This window comes from Colobus angolensis, unplaced genomic scaffold, assembly GCF_000951035.1.
Source record: "Colobus angolensis palliatus isolate OR3802 unplaced genomic scaffold, Cang.pa_1.0 Scaffold152, whole genome shotgun sequence".
NCBI classification, from domain to species: domain Eukaryota; kingdom Metazoa; phylum Chordata; class Mammalia; order Primates; family Cercopithecidae; genus Colobus; species Colobus angolensis.
The window spans coordinates 6,700,104-6,724,460 of NW_012114622.1; the positions used below are offsets into that span (position 1 = coordinate 6,700,104).

Genomic DNA, 24,357 nt, shown 5'->3' on the forward strand with positions numbered 1-24,357 from the left:
GGAGTCTGGCTCTGTCACCCAGGCAGGAGTGCAATGGCACGGTCTCGGCTCACTGCAGCCTCCGCCTCCTGGATTGACGCCATTCTCCTGCCTCAGACTCCTGAGTAGCTGGGACTACAGGTGCCCGCCGCCACGCCCGGCTAATTTTTTTGTATTTTTAGTAGAGACGGGGTTTCACTGTGTTAGTCAGGATGGTCTCAATCTCCTGACCTTGTGATCCACCCGCCTCGGCTTCCCAAAGTGCTGGGTTTACAGGCGTGAGCCACTGCGCCTGGCCGTGAGGGTACTTTTAAAGAAGATAACATCTTCCATGGTGTATTCAATGAGGTCATATCTGGAATTGTTCCCTTGAGGTGGAGGCTGCTGTGTGACCACTGTGCCTGGTGGTTGTATGATCCTGGGTCCCTGAGAAGCCTCAGCCTCAGAGTGTTTGGGGCCTTTTCGTCCCGCTCCAAGACTGAAGGAGAGGAGCTTACCCCCAACTGCACGGCGCTGATCACCACTTCCTGCGGTCATTCTTCCTAAATCTCAAAAACTCTTCTTTTTTAAGAGTAGATTCTTGCAAGGTATTTTTCCCCTCCTGAGTTCTTACATTGCCAGAGTTCCATTTGCACAGTTTGAAATCTTGAGGCATGAATAACTGACTTCACAGACTCTCTTGGCCCCCCACTACCTCGGTATCCACTGGTGGAATTCTGCAACTGGCAAAAGTCAAGAATGAAGGAAGCAAACTTCAGAACCACAATATTCGTATTGAATCATTTTGTTGTTGCTCTATGAAGATAAGTAAGCTAATTTTCTTCCTGGAATCTCATAGGATTATTACTAAGGGCCAGGGAGAGCTACTTCGTTCATTTAGTCACTCAGGAAGCATTACTAAGCATCCCCTCTACCGTCTCCTACAGCTTTCCTTCCAAAACGAAGCGTCCTTTGGAGTGTGTTGTCCTTCAGAATCGAATGGATTCTATATGCTGCATTCAGTAAAAGGTTGTGGAGACAAGTGTCTCTTCCTGAAATTGTTAAGTGTATTTGGCAGTAGTACTTCACTACTTGTGGATAGAACTGAGAGTGAGATCAGTATCACCAAGCCTCTTGGATTTCTTCAATAGTCTCATGGATGAGAGAATGTTTAGAGCAGTAACTGCTACTTTGTTGGCTCTTGGTTGGGTGGATGGATTCTCAGTCCTAGTGTTTTTAAAAATCTCATTCCGGCCGGGCGCGGTGGCTCACGCCTGTAATCCCAGCACTTTGGGAGGCTGGAGCGGGCAGATCATCTGAGGTCAGGAGTTCGAAACAAGCCTGACCAACATGGCAAAACCCTTCTCTATTAAAAATACAAGAATTAGCCAGGTGTGGTGGCACGTGCCTGTAATCCCAGCTACTTGGGAGGCTGAGGCAGGAGAATCACTTGAACCCTGGAGGTGGAGCTTGCAATGAGCCGAGATTGCACCATTGCACTCCAGCCTGGGTGACAGAGTGAGACTCCGTCTCAAAAAAAAAAAAAAAAATCTCATTCCGTCTAAAGCAAGTTACAAAATGTGACTATTTATGTCACAATATGACTCAGCCATAAATGTACTTCAGGTAAGAAGCACACTAACATGATATCTTACTGATCAAATGCAGTCGGTAGGTATATATGAATTTTTTTCTCTGTGAAGAAAAGCTATTAATAAGTTTGACTTAATAGGCCTATAGTATGCACATACTGGCCAAGATTCTAAATGGATTATTCAGCAGTTGTGTTTTTGTGGAGGTGCTTATTCTCATTTCTCCAAAGCCTTAAGATTCCTGGGAATAGAGGAAATGTTGCTGCCACCAACTTTGCTGGTGAATTTCAAAGAGAATAGGTGTTTGCTGTTTGATTTCCGGTGACCTTTTGGCGAGCTCTGATGTGTATGTAGAACATTTGTGTTTCTTTCCATTTTGAGGCCAGGTGGTAGAGTGGAAAGACTGGGAGCTGTCAGGAAACCAGGGCTCGGATCTCCACTCTGTTATGTACCAGCTGGGGCAAATCAGGGCCCATTCCCAACTCCTTTAAAATGAAAGGACTAGACTTGGTCTTTAAGCTCCCTTCTGATTCTAACATTTTGTGATAGCAGGATTGTGCACAAAGAATTAGAGAAATATCTGGTTTTAGTCTTTTTTCCTCTATCACCGCCTTACCGGTTGTACAACATTGAGCCAGTCATTCTCCCCAAGGCCTCAGTATTTTCATTGTTAATTGGGAACATTCCTAATTCACACTGTTGCTGTGAGGATTACATTTGGTAATGAATGTTAGAATGCTTTGTACATGGAAAAGGACTATACCTTTCTTTTTTAACTACAAAAGCGAACATGTAACCCTGTACCTGTAGGCGCACATCTGCTGTGGTGTTACGTTCCACTGTTAGCGCCCAACCTCGCTTCTGTCAAGCACATTTTACAGGCCTGTAGGGAAGGTTTTCTTCCTGTCCTCTCCCAAGACGTGTTTACGTTCATCATCTCTTCTGTACCAGAGCTGCAGTCTTATGTTTGCTTACTTCCTGACATCCATCTCCACCCCAGTGATTTCTCCCCATCTCCAGCTCTATATTATTTGAACTAAATGAATCCATGAATGAACCAGTGAGTGGATGAATGAATGGTAATGGATAATGGGCTATGAAGTCATATTTAAAGGCACTGTCTCATTTATAAACAATCTAAATAAATAACTACAATGATATTTGCAAGTGTGTATTTATATTGGATTTTGCATTATGTAATTATTTTAATGGAAAGCCTTTTTAGTCATAGTATTCAAAGCAGCTTCAAGGGCTGGGGAAGGGGATAACCTTTAAGCCCAGGTAAGCTCTGTTTATTAAACCATCAAATGTTCACTGGTACTTTCAGAAATAGCCAGAATTCTACAAAATATATGTTAAAAGTCTAAATAGATTTAATTCTACTTAAAACTGTCCCTCATGTGGGTTTCTGTCACACCTGACTTACATTTATTACCTACCGAACTTAAGAACCAGAACTAAACTATAGTCCTGGTTCCATGGAGTGTCACTTTTCTTGACGTAAAAGTTAGCTTAAAACAAGAGGGGCTGGGCGAGGTGGCTCACACCTGTAATCTCAGCACTTTGGGAGGCTGAGGCAGGCAGATGATTTGAGGCCAGGAGCTCTAGACCAGCCTGGGCAACATGGAAAAACCTTGTCTCTATTAAAAGTACAAAAATTAGCTGGGCATGGTGGCATACACCTGTGCTCACATCTCAGTAGGCTGAGGTGGGAGGATTGCTTGAGCGCAGGAGGCAGAGGTTGCATTCAGCCAAGATCACACCACTGCATTCCAGCCTGGGTGACAAAGTGAGACCCTATCTCAAAAAAAGAAAAATGAAGAAGGGCTGCACATGGTGGCTAATCCCAGCACTTTGGGAGGCTGACATGGGAGGACTGCTTAAGCCCAGGAGTTCAAGACCAGCCTGGACAAACAGGGATATCCTGTTTCTACATAAAATTTTAAAAATTAGCTGGGCACGATGGATGGTGGTGCATGCCTGTGGTCCCAGCTACTTGGGAGGCTGAGGTGGGAGGAGGATTATGCTGTGATCATATCTCAAAACAAAAAGACTTCCAAAAATTTGTGTTTTCTTTTGTTTTGATTGTTTTTGAGATGGAGTCTCACTCTGTTGTCCAGGCTGGAGGGCAGTGGCACAATCTCGGGTCCCAAGCTCAAGTAATTCTCCTGCCTCAGCCTCCCTGAGTGGCTGGGATCGCAGGCATGTGCCACCATGCCTGGCTAATTTTTGTATTTTTAGTAGAGAGAGGATTTTACCATGCTGCCCAGGCTGGTCTTGAACTCCTGACCTCAGGCGATCTGCTCGCCTTCCGTGCCTGGCTGAAATTTTTATTAAGTAAAACAAAAGTTCTCTTGCTCATTGTCATGTTAAAAAAAAAAAAACAGAATTTATGAACATGATGACTATGGTTTAATAAAATTGAACTCAACATTTATTAACTATAGACTAATACTGGGTTATAATATCAAATAAATTCATAATTATTGACCAAGGTCAATATACTAACAAAAATGGTGGGTTTTCCATTCTTTTTCATTGGTACAATTTGATTGTTCAGAAAGTTTACTAGTAGTTTCTATTAACCTTTTACTGTACTAAGTGTGGCCACATAGGTGCAACCTCTTGTTTGAAGTTTAGTGGTAGAGGCCAGAGTTTGACTAATTTTTGTTTAGGAAGGACATACATACAGTCCTTGAAACTTCTGTCTAGTTCTAGAATCTTGAGGAGATGCTGTCATTGCCTTTATAAACAGGAAAAAGATGGATCTTTTGGCAAATTCTTTGGGTCCAGCAATACTGATATGAGTCCTTGGAACTGTAGGACTGACTATTCCATGAGTCTGCACATTAGATTTCCAAAGGTAAGTTCAGATGTCTAACATGCTGCTTGTTGAACTGTTTAACAAAAGGAGTGATCAAATATCAGGCAGAATCACCTTAAAAACTAAAAATTCATACATATCTGTAGCAGTTAGAACATTCGAAAATGTTTTCTTCTAATGAGAATCCTTTTTATGCTTAAAGAGCTGATCATTTCTAGGGTAAAAAATCTTATAAATGAATGCAATAGGAACAGTTATAATATATATAGTAGCCGTAACAATAATTGATACGGTTTGAATCTGTGTCCCCACCAAATCTCATGTCAAATTGTAATCCCCAGTGTTGGTGGTGGGGCTTGGTGGGAGGTGATTGGTCGGGGGTAGGGGGCAAAGTTCCCATGAATGGGTTAGCACCATCCCCTCAGTGCTATTCTGCTGACAGTGAGTTCTCATGAAATCTGGTTGTTTAAAAGTGTGTGACACCTCCCTCCCTCCTTTCTTCATCCCGCTCTGGCCATATAAAATGTCCCTCTTCCCCTTCATCTTCTGCCATGATTATACATTTTCTGAGTCTTCCCCAGAAGCAAATGCGCTATTCTATCTGTACAGCCTACAGAACCATGAGCCAGTTAAGCCTCTTTTCTTTAAAAATTACCCAGTCACAGGTATTTCTTTATAGCATTGTGGGAATGAACTAATAAGGTGATTAAAGACACTTCACCAAGCGTTTGAGTGTGTGTGCGCGCACATGCACGCGCTGAAAAACGTTTTTTCACGCATGTTTGCATGGCTTTGTTTTATTGTCTGTGGGAACACTTTTGCAGATCACTTACAAGTATTTGAAACTGTTTTGTCTTTTTTTTTTTTTTTTTAGACGGAGTTTGAGTTTTGCTCTTGATGCCCAGGCTAGAGTGCAATGGTGTGATCTCGGCTCACTACAACATCTGCTTCCTAGGTTCAAGCAATTCTCCTGCCTCAGTCTCCCAAGTAGCTGGGATTGTAGGCATGTGCCACCACGCCCGGCTAATTTTGTATTTTTAGTAGAGACGGGGTTTCACCATGTTGGTGAGGCTGGTCTCGAACTCCTGACCTCAGGTGATCCGCCTACCTCGGCCTCCCAAAGAGCTGTGATTATAGGCGTGAGCCACCTCACCCGGCCTGTTTGTCTTCTTCAAAACACTAACTGTGGAGTCCTAATTAGGGAAAGGGAGTCAGGCTGCTGGGAGCAGGGAGAAGCAGATAAAGTCTGCCTTTCTTCATGGTCCAGGACATGTAGCCATACTGCACCCAACTTATCACCAGACACCTTCAAGTTAGCTCACTGCAACCTTGGCCTTCTCAGTAGTACATAAAACCCTCTTCAGCACATAGCACCATCCTATAAAATCCCCAGCAAGCCTTTGTCTCTTTGCAGACAAGCCCCATCTCTGCCTGTTCCAACCTTGCAGTGCATCTTCATACCTTCTCTAATCTACTTTTCTCCACCTACAATCGTCTTGGTAAATTCTTCTTACCCCCACACCACACCATCAGCCCCAGATAGTTGCTGCTTACCCATGACACTAACCACCAAAAATGGCACTTCAGGAACAAGTCTACACCTCTATATTTTATTTTTGAAACAGGGTCTCAACTCAGTCGCCCAGGCTGGAGTACAGTGGTGCGATCATGGTTCACTGCAGCCTTGGCCTTCTGGGCTCAGGTGATCCTCCCACCACAGCCTCCAGAGTAGCTGGGGCTACAGGCTTGTGCTACCATGTCCAGCTAACTTTTTTTTGGTTTTTTTAGTAGAGACGGGGTTTCACTATGTTGGCCAGCTGGCCTCGAACTCCTGGCCTCAAGTAATCTTCAGCCTCCCAAAGTGCTGGGATTACAGGCACAAGCCACCGTGCCCAGCCTACACCTCTGTATTTTAAAGTCTATGCCATATGGTACTACTTGTGTCTTTTTTTTTTTTGAGTCTCGCTTTGTCACCCAGGCTGGAGTGCAGTGGTGCTCTCTTGGCTCACTGCAACCTCTGCCTCACAGGTTCAAGTGATTCTTACGCCTTCGCCTCCCAAGTAGCTGGATTTACAGGCTTGTGCTACCATGCCCAGCTAATTTTTTTGGTATTTTTAGTAGAGATGGGGTTTCACTATGTTGGCCAGGCTGATCTTGAACTCCTGGCCTCAAATAATCTGCCCGCCTCGGCCTTCCAAAGTGCTGGGATTTACAGGCATGAGCCACCGCACCTGGCCTACTTGTGTCTTAAGTTTTGATGGTAACTGTGATATTTTTAAAAAACTCACAACTTGAAAGTGATACTTGAAAGGGTAAGAAAGTCTGAATTAGAGGCAGCTGACTTTGTTTTGAGAGGCGGTTTTAGCTTTAATGGGAAAATACTGGAAACTAAACACACTTTTGACCAATTTATATAACCTTGCTACATACAAATTTATATGAGAAAATGATTCAGGATAACTTTTTTTTTTACAAGTAAGACTTTTGTGGGCCATTTGAAGCTGATTTTAAATGTCAGATTATTTAATCACATCTGAATTCAAATTCTAAACTGTGTAAATTGTTTCTAATATGTAAGATCATTTCTTTATAACCATAATACTTGTCCTCCCCTCCTTTTTGTTTCCTTCCTGCTTTTTAGTTTTTAACTCGTAATGAGAAGAGGAGGTAATGTTACCAAAGAGCACAGTCTATTTCTTTGGACTTAATTTGCATGACAAGTTTTTGCTCACTGTAATTAGAATTTAGTTAAATAGATGTCATTTTCCTTAATGTTATCTATGTTTAGCTCATGGGAAAAAAAATGTTCTTGAGAACTGGCCATGTGTGAAAATATTCAAGTTGAGTATCCCTAATCTGAAATCCAAAGTGTTCCAAAATCCAAAACCTTTTGGGTGTCAACATGATGCACAAAGAAAATGTTTAGTGGAGTTTTTTGGAATTAGGACTTTTGGATTAGGGATGGTGAACTGGTAAGCATGATGCAAATATTCTGAAATCTAAACAAATCCAAAATCCTGAACACTTCTGGTCCCAAGTATATTCAGATAAGGGACACTCTATGTGAGAACAAGACAGCAGGTGGTTAAAGGAATTTCCACACTTAGGTTGCTTTCAAGAGAGACAAAAGTATTAACAGGATCTTAATCTGCCTCAGATTTACTGGGGAGCAAATGCATTCATATTTGAGGATTTCTAAAATGTTGGAGGCTGAGACGGGCAGATCACAAGGTCAGGAGATCGAGACTATCCTGGTTAACAAGGTGAAACCCCGTCTCTACTAAAAAAATACAAAAAAACTAGCTGGGCGAGGTGGCGGGCGCCTGTAGTCCCAGCTACTCGGGAGGCTGAGGCAGGAGAATGGTGTAAACCTGGGAGGCGGAACTTGCAGTGAGCCGAGAACTGGCCACTGCACTCCAGCCTGGGCGGCAGAGCAAGACTCCGTCTCAAAAAAACAAAAAAAAAGTTTTTAGTTAGCACCAGAAAAGACCAGGAAAGAGTGTGTGATTAATACATTTAGTAAATACAAGATGACTTTTCCTCGTACTGACGTTTATTTTTAAATGGTATTGGAAAAATAACATAAAATAAGTAGTTATTGTAAATAAAATCTGAAAGGAGCAGAGGAAGCATGATGTTTCTGAATCCTTTTATTTTTTAAAGGACTTTTAAAATTTCAAACTACAAAACGGATTTCATACATTCTGCCATAAATAAAAACAAACAATAAGGCAGGACTCTACATAAGCAAACCAAGAACAATTGTTTTCAGAAAATGTGATAAAATGCTTTACAATCATAAGCCATCCAGTTTTTAAAATAAAACTGTTGAAAAACTCACAAATCTTCAAGCGGCACATACAAGACACCCTTGAAGAGGGAACAAAATGTGGTTCTGCCATTTTGTATTGTTCTCACATTTTTGAAAACCTAATTTTGCTTAGAGCATAGGTCTGTTCCATATTCTAAAATTCACACAGGTTGGTTTGTTTTTTCTCAAGAACCATATGATAGAGGCACCAATGACAATACAACTTTGTTTCCAAGAACCTTGTAACAAAGTGTTGTCTCTTTTAAACATACGACTTGAGGCAAAAGGAATCCTGGACAGGAGTTTTCTGCAGAGGCGTTTAAGCCCTACCGAATCCGCTTCTGCTGCCGTGCTCTGTAAATGTCATGAACAGGGGGGACAACGGCTCCCTTTTCTTCATCTTCATCTGAATCCTCGTTGGGCCTTTTGACGGCCTTGGTGAGTACTGCATTACTTTCCACAGGGCCATTGCCTTCTACAGCTAGCTCTGGGGCCCCACCAGTAATGATCCTCACAGCTTCCTCAACAGCTGTTAAAACAACAAAACGTAAAAACATATTCCACTATGAAAGGGTATGTATGTTCAACTGTGGACACTTTATAGTTCATTTCATAGCCTACTAATTTAGCAAAACATGGGATAGTACTACTGATACTAAATAATGAAAGAAAAAGACAAAAGCTGCTGTTAAAACTAATAATTTTCATAAGCCAAAGTACATGTTCACATGAATAGAAAAGATAAACTTTTATGACATTTTACTTAGTGGAATTCAATATGAATAAGCCTCTCTCTGCCAAAGAGGGTTTGGGTAACTCCTGGGTTTCACTGTACTTCAAATTGGCTGGCTGGTTTCAAAAACTTCAGTGACAGAGAATAATAATCTCTACTGCTTATAAGACAACAATGTGGAATGACACTCTGAAATGGAGCTTCTGTTACTTACTATTTGGTATCTTGCATCTTCGGAAAATTTCCATCAGTTCATCTACTTGTACGAAAGGACCCTATTTTGACATGAATAAATTTTAATCCCAGTAATCTGACAAGTTAAAATAGCAGTAACTTTATACACAATTACTGTAACCCACAGAGCGAGTATCTACCGTGAAAATAAGTGAACAAACCTGGAAACAGATAGGAGGAGGGAGAAGTTTCATTAAAACAACAGCTGCAGGAGGGACTGGGAACACTCCACCAGGTACAGGGTGTAAGCCTGGAGCTGTGAGAAAAAGAAAAGTATGAATCAAGTGGGATGGAAGAATTTCTACACAGAGCTAAAATCAAGTGACTTGCACATAAAGATCTTCCATGTCTATGCTGCTTTGTTCTGGACACTGAAAATACTTTTAGGGCTTTACCAAACCAAAGTGGGTGAGACAGAGCAGTCTCAATGCCACGGCCACTGCGAGGCAGAGAAGTAGACAAGTGACTTTGTATAAGACAATCGGGGACTGAACTAAAGTCAGTTTTTGTCAAAGACTGTTTCTGAGTTACACAAGTCATTTGTTTAGCAATCCTTTTTCAAGTCAATTATTCAACAGCATATTTAATCAGAAGGGCTTTGTTCAAAAAGAATCTAGAGAGGCTACTAACCATTAGTAAGTAAAGAAACCAAATTGTATCAGTGAAGAAAGTTTCCAGCTGTTCAGGTAAAAAGCTGTTTAGCTTTTTTTTTTTTTTTTTTTGATACAGAGTTTCGCTCTTGTTACCCAGGCTGGAGTGCAATAGCAAGATCTAGGTTCACTGCAACCTCCACCTCCTGGGTTCAAGTGATTCTCCTGCCTCAGCCTCCCAAGTAGCTGGGATTACATGCGTGTGCCACCATGCCCAGAAAATTTTTGTATTTTTAGTAAAGACAGGGTTTCACCATGTTGGTCAGGCTGGTCTTGAACTCCTGACCTCAAGTGATCCACCTGCCTTGGCCTCCCAAAGTGCTGGGATTACAGGCGTAAACCACTGCACCTGGGCATAGCAGCATTTCTGAAAACCAAGTATTACTGCCAAAATGGGTTCCTGGAATCCAGATCATTGAAGTTTTGTTTTTAGGACATTCTTAGTTAATCTATTTCAAAGATTAAAGCTAAATCACTTGTCATAGTGACCCTAAGTCTAATAATTAACCCACAATTGAGAGGCCATGTCACTTTACCCCCACACTTTGGATTTAAATCAACAAACAAACCGAGGTCTCAGTACTGGATCTAAAGTCATGGCTTACGTGCTAAATGTCGTGGCTGAAATGGAATCATCTGCTGAGTGTCTGGTTTAGGGTATTCTGGTTTTCTATCCACTTCATCTTTCAGAACAGGCACTATAGAAGGAGCTACAACTGGGTCTGGAATTATAGCTGCTAGCTTAGCACGGGAGACATCCTGAAAATGCAGAACAGAAGAATCCTAAACCTGAAAAAGGGACTACTAGAGAATAATCGTGCAATTCATAACCTTGAGGATACAGTGTGAATATCTGGGTTAAAACCACAGGAAGAAAATGGAGACGGATAAGCAAGGACTCTAATGATGGTAAAGACTGTTACTCAACAAGGAAAGCTATTTGGTTCTAAGACTCAGTGTATTATAACTTTACCCCAACACAAGTCAAAAGTCATTAAACTCAGTGTTGCCAGGTAGGACATTTGTAGGACAGATACAAGTTTTTTTGGGTAGTCATAAGACTAGGAACTAAGTAGAGGTCAGGATAATTTGGAGGAAACTTCAAGATTTTAGATCTTCTGACACCTCATTAGAATTGAACATCAGTTTCATTAAACGAAGCTGGATTAAGTGACGTCCTGTTTTGTGAAGGCATCACGAACAGGTTAAGATTTTGCTAAGGCAATGAAAAGTTATTTCCAATGTACTATTTATTACAGGGGACAAGGAATATTTATTGAGCAGACACTATTCATCAGGTAATTTTAGCCATTTATTCTCTCTTTGATGAGGCAAATAGTAACATCTCCGTGTTATAGAAGGGACTGAAGCTCACAAAGGTTTTGCTATTTCCCAGGTCACACAGCTAATAAGTAGAGAGAGGAGGATTGGGAGGGCAGGCCTCTCTGACCTCAAATCCATCCACAGTCTTCCTTTCAGTACACTAGCATTGCCCTGCCAGGGCTGAGACAAGATATGCCAAAGGGAGCAATACAGTCACCTATGAACAGAGGCCCTCCTCTGCTCCAGGCAACCCAGTGTCACTCTGTCTGTCTAGAAACAAAATAACCCCTTTTTGCCACCAACGAGGGATATAAAAGCATTCCACTTTCTCAAAATTTGTTGAAATGCAGTTGGTGACATCTGGTATTAATTATATAAGCGTATCTAAATGGTAGGCACATTAGGTATCACTTTTTAAAAATCTTTTTTTTTTTTTTGAGACGGAGTCTCGCTCTGTCGCCCGGGCTGGAGTGCAGTGGCCGGATCTCAGCTCACTGCAAGCTCCACCTCCCAGGTTCACGCCATTTTCCTGCCTCAGCCTCCCGAGTAGCTGGGACTACAGGCGCCCGCCACCTCGCCCGGCTAGTTTTCTGTATTTTTTTAGTAGAGACGGGGTTTCACCATGTTAGCCAGGATGGTCTCGATCTCCTGACCTCGTGATCCGCCCGTCTCGGCCTCCCAAAGTGCTGGGATTACAGGCTTGAGCCACCGCGCCCGGCCTTAAAAATCTTTCTCACACAGATACATATACACCATACCACTCACCATAACACACAGAAGCACATTAATCCTTCCCCAAAAAACAAGAGTAGAAACAGAAATATAAGATGGAAAACATCATATTCAGGAAGTAGTTCTACTCCTGAATACTTGCTATTTTTCTTTTTTTTTTTTTTTGAAACAGAGTCTCACTCTGTCACCCAGGCTGGAGTACAGTGGCACTATCTCAGCTCACTACAACCTCCCGGGTTCAAGCAATTCTCCTGCCTCAGCCTCCTGAGTAGCTAGGATTACAGATGCCCGCCACCAAGCCCAGCTAATTTTTGCATTTTAGTAGAGACAGGGTTTCCCCATGTTGGCCAGGCTGGTCTCAAACTCCTGACCTCAGATGATCCAGCCGCCTCGGCCTCCCAAAGTGCTGGGATTTTTACAGGTGTGAGTCACCACATCTGGCCACTATAAGATCTTTATTTTCTGTTTATTTGTATTTTTTAATTTTTTTTTTTTTAAGACAAGGTCTCACTCTGTCACCCAGTCAGGAGTGCAGTGGCTTGATCACGGCTCACTAAAGTAGCCTCAGCTTTCCTCTTGGGCTCACCTTGGCCTCCCGAATAGCTGGGACCATCGGCAAGTGCCACTACACCTGGCTAATTGTTGTATTTTTCCCTCTTTTTTTGGTAGAGATGGGATTTCATCATGTTTCCCAGACTGGTCTTGAACTCCTGGGCTCAAGTGATCCGCCCGTCTCAGCCTCCCAAAGTGCTGGGATTATAGGCGTGAGCCACCATGCCTGGCAGATCTTTATTTTAATTAACTGCCTTAATTTTCATTTTCATCTTGGAAAAGTTGAAATAGCCTTTTCTAGCAATGGCACAAAGTACAGTAAGCCCCTCACTTAACATTGTTAATAGGTTCTAGGAAACTGCAACTTGTAGAGAAATGATGGGCTAGGCGTGATGGCTGCTGCCTGTAATCCCAGCACTTTGGGAGGCCAAGGCAAGTGGATCCTTTGAGCCTAGGAATTAGAGGCCAGCCCGGGCAACATGGTGAAACCCCATCTCCACAAAAAAAATACAAAAATTAGCCAGGTGTGGTGCCATTTGCCTGTAATCCCAACTACTTGGGAGGCTGAAACAGGAGATCACCTGAGCCCAGGGAAGTCAAGGCTGCAGTGAGCCATGATCTCACCATTGCACTCCAGCCTGGACGACAGAGTGAGACCATCTCAAAAAAAATAAAAATAAAAAGAGAGAGAGAGAAACGATGTATAGCAAAACCAATTTTTTTCTTATCAAGGTTATAACAAAACCATGTTAAACACAAAAATGTTATTTGAGGACCTGCTGCATATCATTTAGCTTAAAGTCAAAGTTTCTAAGAACCTATCAGTGATGTTAAATGAGGACTTACTGCAGTCTTAAAATATCTTTGACTTTTCATTGAGAAGCAGTTAAAACTAGAAGGAGAAACTAACTTATCCCTGAGCAGTAATCCTATGGTTCATACTAGGAATCTGCATCTGGCACAGAAATAGGGCTTCCATTAACAAAAATGTCTGAATATCAATTATGGGTAGTTTTTTCTCAAAATATTTTATCTGGATCAGACAGAGCAAGACCCAGGCTAAAAGAGGGCTGTGAGAAAAAGGAGAATGATGGTCAGGAACATCCTAAAGGTGGTTGGCTTAAAGAGATTAACTAAGGACTTCCCTGTGAATTTCCATCTTAGTCTTTGTTCACATGTCACAGAAAGATTAAGAGATGATGTAACGGTTTTCTTAGCAAGGGATGTTTCTGGGGCTTTGTAAATATTAATCTCTCCCTGTGGCCCGAACAGGTTCAGGTGCCAGATTTGTCTTCTTATGACTCAGTAGTCTCTATAGAAGAGTTCCATTCATAGATGAGTTAATTCCCCCAAAGGTCACTGAAGGAGCGCTGTTTTAAGAATACAAATCCCTCAAGGAACTTTATGGATTTACTAAGCTGTAATATTTCTTCATTATATCTTACAAAATATGCAACAGGAACTATATTTGGTTTAAGAAATCGGTCAAAATATATTTATCAATTTGATAAGAACTATTAGAAAAAAAGTAATAACTAAGGTAACATTCAGATTTTCTTTTGTTTTTCTTCCCTCCACACCCCCTCCATCTTGCCCACCAGATATAAGATATAAGGCACTGACAATTTCAGGGACAGAATGAAACTATTAAATCCCATTTCAATTCTCATTTTGTACAGCTACTCTGACACTCAGTGTTTCCTAAACCCAAGGAAAATCTCTGAACTTTTTTCTTGCTTCCTGCAAATCTATTCTAAAACTAGATTAATTCACATCTCAGAATTTAGAGTGCAGATTATCAATGAACTCCTCTAAAACACTGGAAAAGTGAGGACATTCCACATCTTGATCCTAAGTACATACCTTATAACCAAGTGCTTTTAATTCACTTGCAGAGCAAGGATATAAATCCATGAACTTGTATCTATCTACTAGTAAAGCCGTTTCTTTCCCTTCATACTCTTCTTTGAATGCTGTAAACCGTCTTTTCTCCACCTTGAGTATACTAGCTAGATCACCAATATTACTTTCAAATGCTAGAAATCGGGCCCAGATTTCTCTGCAAGAAAAGAAATACAATTAATACTTTAATTATTCTGGGTTTAGGGCAGGGAGTTCATTTACAAAAACGCCTTAAGCTCTCTCTTTTCCCGTAAGTTATAAAAAGTGACTTTTTATTATAAAGATTTTTAAACTATAGAAAAATAGAATAGTATAATGAATACCTATATACCACTACCTATATTGCTAATATTTTGCCATATTTGCTTGCTTCATCTTATTTTTGCTTAAGTATTTCTTTTTTTTTTTTTTTTTTTGAGATGGAGTCTCCCTCTTGTCGTCCAGACAGGAATGCAGCGGCGCGATCTCAGCTCACTACAACGTCCGTCTCCCAGGTTCAAGCAATTCTCGTTACTCAGCCTCCCAAGTAGCTGGGATTACAGGCGCCCGCGACCACGCCCGGCTGATATTCGTATTTTTAGTAGAGATGGGGTTTCCCCAGGTTGGCCAGGCTGGTCTCAAACACTCTACCTCAGGTGATCCACCCACCTTGGCCTCCCAAAGTGCTGGGATTACAGGCGCGACCCACCGCGCCCGGCCTGCTTAAGTATTTCAAAGTAAATTATAAACCTATCACTTCAGTATTTAAGCCCATTTTTGGGTTTTTACTTATTTAGTATATAGCCTCTTCTTTGTGGTCAACATGAGAGACTTACCTTAGAGAGGGTAAACTCTAGGTGAAGGAGTTGGAAAAGGAACCTAGACAGATTTCTAATTTCTCCTGAATAATGTGGCTTCATTATTTTGTTTAAGTGGCAGGAATTATAATGTAGAATACATTCTTCATCTAATATATGAATAAAAATATACTCCAAAAATATGATTACTCTATTGTTTCCCATTAATGTGGATCACTGGGGACAAACTGGTGCCTCATCATTGTTCTAACAGCTAAAATTAATGCTCTGAGACTGCTTAAATGTCACTATGCACCTTTGTACTAAAGTAATATATTAAGTGCCTCTTATATACCAGATGTGTGGCTATCACAAAAAATCCTACACTGGTAGACATTATTGTTAATAAGAAAATGAGGATTGGTATAGCTATGAAATTTGCCATCTAGCTGGCTGAGCTGGATATTGAACAAGACTCCAAAGCCTTACTATATTTCCACTGTACCAATCCACAATGTTGTTCCTCTGTGTGGTAAAACTAACAGAGACAAAACCGTAAGTCAGAGACATAATATGTAAAACAAACTTTAAATATACAAGAAGAGTCTTTGCTTTTGAGTAAGGGAGGTGAAAATTTCAGAATGCCTAACATGTTAATATCAATTCCTAGGGAGATATATGTGTGTGTGTGTGTGTGTGTGTGTATGTATATATACATATATATTGTATTGTGTATCTATTATATATGTGTATACATACACACACATACATACATATACATATATATACACACATCTCTCTCTCTCTTTCTCTCTCTCTCTCTCTCTCTGGGTTTTTGTTTTTTTTTTTTCTTCAGACAGAGTCTCACTCTGTCACCCAGGCTGGAGTGCAGAGGTATGACCATAGCTCACTGGAGCCTCAACTTCCTGGGCTCAAGCAATCCTCCTGCTCCCACCTCTGCCTCCCAGTATCTGGGACTACAGGCATGCACCACCACACCCAGCTAATTCTTAAAGTTTTTTTTTTTATAGATGGGGTCTCACTATGTTGCCCAGGCTGGTCTCAACCTCCTGGGCTCAAGTCATCATTCCACCTTGGCCTCCCAAAATGCTGGGATTACAGGCATGAGCCACTGATTCTGGTTAGAGATATATAGTAAACAAGAAAGATGATAATAAATTGCTATGGCATCTCTTAAAAACAATTCTAATCACTGTGCAGAAATTTAAAAATAATCTTAAACAGGTATAAAAGTATAGCTGATAGGTAAAATAAGTCTTGAGAAGGAAAGGAAATTTCTCTTGAAACTCATACTCAAGCAAACATTCACCCCATAGACACAATTCAGGTAAGAAAGCTGTCTTTAGAACCCGACCAACAACTTTTCACAATGGCTTACCCAGACTTCTCAGGAGGAAGGCTTCCAGATGTTAAAACTCGTTCAAACAGAACTCGGGTATTATTGTCCTCTAGGATATTGAAAAAGATTTTAAATGTTTTTTTATTAATTCACTTTTACGATGCAACAATATTTTCATATGCATTATCTCACTTCATCCTTACAAAAATCCCATGCAGAAACGTTAACTATTATCACACTTGGTTTTTATAGATGAGGAAACTTGAGCTTCAGAAGATTAAGAGATTTGATCTGGCTCTTGGTGATTGAGTAGCAGAGCAGTAACTGGAAGCCATGTTTTTTTCCCTTCTAGTTCAGCCCTCCTCTACTATACTGCAGTTCTAATGCAAAACCATTTATAACAGTGCTGTCTGAACCAGGTATCCCATTTGCCTTTTAAAAATAATGACAAGTACATATCTGCTGACATTAGTCAGACTACTGCTATTTTTTAAATACATTGAACGTGGAAGGATGGCAAACTCAAACTTAATTATTTCTAAGTTGAGTTTTTTATTTTGAGGTACCAGGACTATGCTATATTTAGCTACTTTAACTCTTGCAGAGGTACAATATCTAGGTTGGCAGGTAAATATGGAAATGTAAATGAATTAAGAATTGTTGACAGAGGTGTATTAAATTTTAAGAGTCTTAGGAGGTCCTCTGTAGCTGGAAGTGGGAAAATGACACTTTTTGCCTTCTTGTTAAACTCTAAGTTATCTTTTAAAACTTAAGAATCTAACAGTAACAACAACCATTGAATCTACTACTAACAACCACTGAATTGTACACCTAATGGATGGACTTACAGTTTACAAATTATACTTCAATGAAGCGGTTCAAAAGAAAAATTAACCCAGCAGAGGAGTTGTTTTTTATTGCCTGAGGGCAGTTATTCTGTTTATTACATGTCCATATGCAAAATAAAACCAAGAAATTAAATATATTAAACCAAAGAAGATGGCACTATTTTTGTGGCTTCTATCTTCAATTTAACGTATTATACTTTAAAAAATGTTAAACAAATCTACATTTTATCTTTTTCTGTTTTATCCCAAGCTTTGCTCCAAACACACTTTTTACCATTCCACAGAACTTTCACACTGCCTGCCTACATGTTGTGCTCTCTGCCCGGAATAATGCATTTATCTTTCTTTACCTGGGTAACTACCACTCATGTCTCAAAATCCAACTCATGTGCCCTTGTCTATGACACCCTCTAGAACACTGCTGTCCATCAGCAATATAATATAAGCCACATGTGGAATTTAATAAAAATGGGTAAAAATAGGTGAAATTAATATATTTAATCAACCAAATATATCCAAATCTTATCATTTCCACATGTAATCAATATGAAAAATTGTTAAGATAGTTCACTTTTTTTTTTTTTTGTCCTAAGTCTTTGAATTCTGGTATGTAGTTACACATTTACACCACAACTCATTTTGGCCTAGCCACATTTCTTTTTTCTTTTTTGAGATGGAGTCTCGCTCTGTCACCCAGGCTGGAGTGCAGTGGCGCAATATTGGCTCACTGCAACATCTGTCTTCCAGGTTCAAGCGATTCTCTGCCTCAGCCTCCTGAGTAGCTGGGACTACAGGTGCACGCCACCATGCCTGGCTAGTTTTTATATTTTTCAGTACAGACGGGGTTTCACCATATTGGTCAGGCTCGTCTGGAACTCCTCACCTTGTGATCTGCCTGCCTTGGCCTCCCAAAGTGCTGGGATTACAGGCGTGAGCCACTGCACCCAGCCCAGGCTAGTCACATTTCAAGTTCTCAATACCTAATAGTGTAGTGACTACCATAATTGTGCAGCATAGCTCTATAACTTAAATTATACTCTCTTCTCTGTGCGTCCACAGTGCTTCACTCAGGAATCGATTACAGTATTTAGCACATTTTTAATGATCACCACCCTCATCATAAATAGTTAACATTTATGGAATAACCACAACATTCTATATGTAAGTGAAACACATGCAAAAACTCATTTACCCTCTCAACGATCCTATGAAAGGTAGTCTTATTATAACCATTCTACAGGTGAGAAAACTGAAATTTAAGATTATACACCTAACCTCAGAACTATGCTACAATGAACCATCAAATGATGATGCAATTATATTTACACATTGGATTCCCCCACAAAAATGTTCTGGTGAATCCTATTCATCTTTGTATTCCCAGACCCTAGTAACCAGAAGGTAATGAATAAATGTTTCATGGATGGATAGATGAATGAAAGAATCATCTAAGATACTGATTTTGGAAGACAATAATCCTAACACCAGATATCCTCATTTTAAAAAAATAAAAATATACATACTAGTAACTATTCTAAAAAAAATCAGGCAAAGCAATTTAAGATTGATGAGGAATATTAAATGTCCCACTATCTCATTTTTTGGAGTTAAGTCTTTTTCCCAGAATGTAGAATCATTAAGCTGAAATACAAAATCATATTTCAGTTTTATTCTTTTATATTATTTAGATAAATAGAATGCTTTTTCTGAAATATTAAAATTACTGATTTATACCTATGATATCTAATTCTATAATCATTTACATGACACATAATTGCATATTTCTTTAAGTCAACTTTTAGTGATGTATTTATTTTTATTTATTAATTTATTATTTATTATTATTATTTTTTTGAGGCAGAGTTTCGCTCTTGTTGCCCAGGCTGGAGTACAATGGTGCGATCTCGGCTCACTGCAGCCTCTGTCTCCAGGGTTCAAGCGATTCTCCTGCCTCAGCCTCCCCAGTAGCTAGGATTACAGGCGCCTGCCACCATGCCCAGCTAATTTTTTGTATTTTTAGTAGAGACGGGATTTCGCCATGTTGGCCAGGTTGGTCTCGAACTCCTGGCCTCAGGTGATCTGCCTGCCTCGGCTTCCCAAAGTGCTGGGATTACAGGCGTGAGCCACCATGCCTGGTCTATTCGTTAAATGTGTTTTAGAGACAAGGTCTTGCTCTGTCATCCAGGCTACATGGAGTACAGTGGCATGATCACAGCTCACTGCGATCTCCAATTCCTGGGCTCAAGTGATCCTTCCAAGTATCTGAGACTACAGGCATACGACACCACACCAAGCTAAAACACCAACTTTTATACTACATCTTTTTTTGTTAAGAAATTACATATTGCGGACTGCAGTTAACTAGACTAAATGATATACATATATGAATTACCTAGCACAGTGCCTGGTACACGGTAGGAACTCAGTAAAGGATGGCCAGTGTTATTCATACAACAGAATAGGGAAATAAACACTAAACACTAAAAACCAAAATGTTTATTTTTGAATCTTTTCCCCAGTACCCTCAAAGTGTTTTACTTTACTATTTGGGCATCTTTTGAGTTTGTTTTGTTGGCTAGAGGGTTTTTTGTTTGTTTTACTTCCAGGAAACAGGAGATGATTTGCCCAGAGTCATCAGAGATGAATATAAACAACTCTATGTCTCCTGACTCTGACTTTGAAGCTTTATCCCACTACTGATGCTACTTTACTGTAAAGACAGTTCTGCAAAGTCAAAAAGCATCTACCATTGCTCAGTAAATATATTCATGGTTATACTCAAGTATTTCTTGAGTGCCTAACAAGTGCCTGTCTGCTATGTCAAAATTATAATACATTCAAGAAGGAAGAAATCTAGCAACATAATTTCAGATGGTTTAATATTAAGTAACCATTATAGATTCTAGAATCAACCTACCATTGAGGTGAGAAAGATAGTCAATATAGGCCAGGACATACTCTGGAATGTCTCCATACTTTTTTAGCCCCAGCTCAAAAATCTTAAAGGCAACAGATTTGTCCTACAAGTAAAGAAAATAAAGTACAGATTTCCATGAAATGTCAGATAAATGTCAGATAAAAAGAATATTAAAATTACACCTAAATATGACAAAATATATAAGAATTAAAACAAAATCATGTTAAGTAAAAATTGCTGAGCTAGAAACTATTCAAAGGAGTTTAGTGATTAGAAATCACTAGTCATTAATATAATGATTAGTAAAGCATGAATTAGAAATATAGTGATTAATAAAGCATAAATTAGCAGGTAGTTGGGGATCTGGATGATGCTCCATATAATTTTACACAGATACACTTAGATTGCCTTTACAAAATAGAGCAATAAAAGCTTAATGACAGAAGCTAAAGCCACCTTTTACAAACCTCAGATGAAGGAAGTTGTTTTACCTTTACACTGCTATTTCAGTATGTACCTTACTACAGTAATATTCCATGAGTGCTGCAGTAACATAGACATGGTGGCGGGTTCTGGTATCTTCCCTTGCTTTTTTAAATATCATTCTTCCAGATTTGATGCCTTCCGCTCTCCGTGCAAATTTCATATATTGGATATATACCTATGCAAAAGAAAATATTTGTGTTCTATACGTTAGGCAGTATGTTTCCTGTATAAGAAAGCAATCCTCAATACCCAATAAATTAGAAAGTAGGAATTTAGATAATATTCTATTTAAATCCACAAGCTAATTTTTTTCTGGTATTAAGAGATGCATGCAAATTAATTTGTTTTTTATTGAGATATAATTTACATACCACAAAATTCACCCTTTACAATTCAGTGGTTTTAAATATATTTACAAGGTTGTGCAATCATTACCATTATCTAATTCTAGAATATGTAAAGTTTAGGAGTGAAAAGTGTGACACTACTAGAACATACTCCATTAATCAATGACAATATCTAAAAAACTCAAGAGTTGGTTTAATACAAGCATGTTTTACAATACATGTTTCTCGTTGAGACAGAGTCTTGCTCTGTTGCCCAGGCTGGAGTGCAGTGGTACGATCTTGGCTCACTGCAACCTCCACCTCCCGGGTTCAAGCCATTCTCCTGCCTCAGGTTCCTGAGCAGCTGGGACTACAGGCGCTCGCCACCAGGCCCGGCTAATTTTTGTATTTTTAGTAGAAAGGGGGTTTCACCATTTTGGCCAGGCTGGTCTCGATCTCCTGACCTCATGATCCACCTGCCTCAGCCTCCCAAAGTGCTGGCATTACAGGTGTGAGCTACCGTGCCCAGCCTGCAATACATGTTTAACTTCATATTTTCTTGGTTTCTTTTTAAAAGCCCACTACTCTATTTTCCAAACAATATATAATAGAACTTCATGGATAAACGATGAGCCATTTTATACCCAGCACCTACAGAATGTCCAGTACATCATGAATATGCAGTTTTGTTTAGTGAACAAATGACTAATTAGTAGGGTCCTGGTTTGCTCAGTTTTGATAATATCTAGCTATGTTATCCAGTTTTGATGGCTGGATGAATGGATGAATGGATGGATGGATGAACTATGAGTTCCTCAAGAAAAGGAATTTTATCTAGTTTGTCATTATGTTGTTGGAGTCTAGCACAATGCATAGACTTCAGCAATATTTTTGCTAGATATGTTTGTGGAATGAATTATAAGATGATGAATAAATGTAGGAATTATAGCAGTGGAATCCCAATATAAATCATTAACAAGAAAAAGTAGTGTAGCTATAACTGACTTGAGGCAGACGGTCTAAAGACATACCCACAAGCCTGTCCCCTTCCTCTCCCAATGGGAGAGCACAACTGTACTTTTGCACTTGGGGCTTTGAAAACCACTATGATAGAGCAGGATTTAGAATAAAGTGAGTTTCAGTCTAATTTCTTCCCAGGATGTTGGTTTCTCCTGCCTCATTTAAAAAGAAATATTTATTAAGCAACAATTCTGTGGCATAGTGGCTTCAAACCATGATCACAAAGAAAGTGTTAGAGAAAGTGCCTCTGTATCTATTTTATACTGCTGCATTAAAAAGAAAAATTCTAGCAGAAAACAGATCAGTAATTGTCAGAGGTAAGGGCAGAGGGAAGGGTTATATCTACAAAAGGGTCACAAGGGGGAATTTTTGGAGGATGGTGGAGGTGTTTTCTATCTTAATTGTGGTGGTAATCCCATGACTCAATGTTATTTGTCAAGATTCATAGAACTATACAACAAAAACAGTGAATTTTACTGTATATAAAGTTAAATTATTTTTTGTTAGATAAGACTGTAAAGGTGGGAAAAAAGAGATCTGTAAAGTTACTCACCAAGGTGGGGTCAATATCCTCAATTGCCAGAAGTCTGTTATATATACTGTGAACCTTTTCATACTTCATGCGACTCTAAGGTGGTAGAGAAGAAGTGAGTATCAACATATGGTCATAAATAAGGAGGATTTGAGCTCTAAGGAGTCCAAAGGCTATAACCTCCCACCCCCAATGGCATCTCCATTGAGCATAAATATAGTATAAGCTGACAACTAATAACTGTTCATTTGGCATCATCTCTGTCTACCAAAAGCAATATGCCTGGCAAACAACCAGCCAGAAAAAAAGTTCAGTCCTGCAGCGAAAAATTGAATTATAAGAAGGCTCTAAACATTTTTACTTACCTCTTCATAATCTGCATATGCAAAATAAAGAAGCATATTCTTCTTCAATAAAGTGCTTATAGCTCTTTCATATATATTAGCAGCTTCATCACTAAATAATTTGGCATTATTCATATCCTAGGAGAAAAAAAAGAAAGCTCATCTTCAATAATTATAATATAGTTGTGAGAGAATAAAATTAATAGTTACATCTATTTTATTTACTTATATATGTCTAAGAAAGCATACATGTATGTACACATACATATGTGTATTCACACACATACATAAACACATATGCATTTCTGGATTCTAAAAAAATTCCAAAAACTCCCTTCAGCAGTTTAACTTACAAAATAACCATGCAAGTACTCTAAATGATTCATCACTTTAATATGTTAAAAAACTGCCAGTTTATTTTAATTCTAAGGAGGTCTAATTATATGAGTGTCACTAAGATTCATATGAATGTAAGCTTAAATTTTCAATACTTATGCTTTACTACCAAAATTCAGTTATATTTTTCAGTAAATCATCGCTATATGAAAACCACAAAAATATCAAAGTGGGGATAGGGAAGGAACACTTACTCCCTTTTCTGCAAGCAGTTTACTTGACTGCTCAAGATACTGGGCAGCTTCATACCAAATATCAGGGTGATGGCCCAGCACAAGCAGGCACTGTTCATAAGCAAACATAACTAAGGGAAGAAATTAACAAACATTCAATTAAAATAATTATTATTTGTAAAACTATCAATATAAGTATCATAACCAAATTAGGATCCTCAAAAATCAATGATAATTAGAAATAAAAACTATCATCCATCTAAGCTCCCTCCATCTATCCATCACTTATTAATTTTTTTTATTTTTGGAAGCAGGGTCTCTGTCACGTAGGCTGGAGTGCAGTAGCACAAATATGGTTCACTGCAGCCTCTACCTCCTGGGCTCAAGTGATTTTCCTGCCTCAACCTCCCAAGTAGCTGGGACCAGGTGTGTGCCACCACATCTGGCTTTTTTTTAAAAATCTTGTGGCCAGGTGCAGTGGCTCACACCTGTAATCCCAGCACTTTGGGAGGCCAAGATGGGCAGATCACGAGGTCAGGAGATCGAGACATCCTGGCTAACATGGTGAAACCCTGTCTCTACTGAAAAGCAAAAAATTAGCTGGGTGTGGTGGTGGGTGCCTGTAGTCCCAGCTACTCGGGAGGCTGAGGCAGGAGAATGGCGTGAACCTGGGAGGCGAGCTTGTAGTGAGCGGAGATCGCGCCACTGCACTGCAGCCTGGGCGACAGAGCATGAAAAAAAAAAATTAGCTGGGTGTGGTGGTTGGTGCCTGTAGTCCCAGCTACTCGGGAGGCTGAGGCAGAAGAATGGCGTGAACCCGGGAGGCGAGCTTGTAGTGAGCGGAGATCGCGCCACTGCATTCCAGCCT

General features: G+C 39.8%; 1 protein-coding gene across 2 annotated transcripts in view; it reads right to left on the reverse strand.

Annotated features, from left to right (window-relative positions):
• Positions 1-8,008: 8,008 nt before the first annotated feature.
• The window catches only part of CSTF3 (cleavage stimulation factor, 3' pre-RNA, subunit 3, 77kDa), a 79,605-nt gene continuing 63,256 nt past the window's right edge, over positions 8,009-24,357 (reverse strand). For both annotated transcript variants that reach the window (XM_011936367.1, XM_011936368.1), the window contains exons 11-21: positions 23,511-23,620; positions 22,942-23,058; positions 22,598-22,672; positions 20,730-20,873; positions 20,213-20,315; positions 16,487-16,556; positions 14,273-14,468; positions 10,408-10,561; positions 9,314-9,408; positions 9,133-9,193; positions 8,009-8,714 (exon numbers count right to left, since the gene is read on the reverse strand). In XM_011936367.1, the coding sequence (XP_011791757.1) occupies positions 8,512-8,714; positions 9,133-9,193; positions 9,314-9,408; positions 10,408-10,561; positions 14,273-14,468; positions 16,487-16,556; positions 20,213-20,315; positions 20,730-20,873; positions 22,598-22,672; positions 22,942-23,058; positions 23,511-23,620 (1,328 nt within the window). In that variant the 3' untranslated portion in view covers positions 8,009-8,511. The remainder of the gene's footprint in view (positions 8,715-9,132; positions 9,194-9,313; positions 9,409-10,407; positions 10,562-14,272; positions 14,469-16,486; positions 16,557-20,212; positions 20,316-20,729; positions 20,874-22,597; positions 22,673-22,941; positions 23,059-23,510; positions 23,621-24,357) is intronic.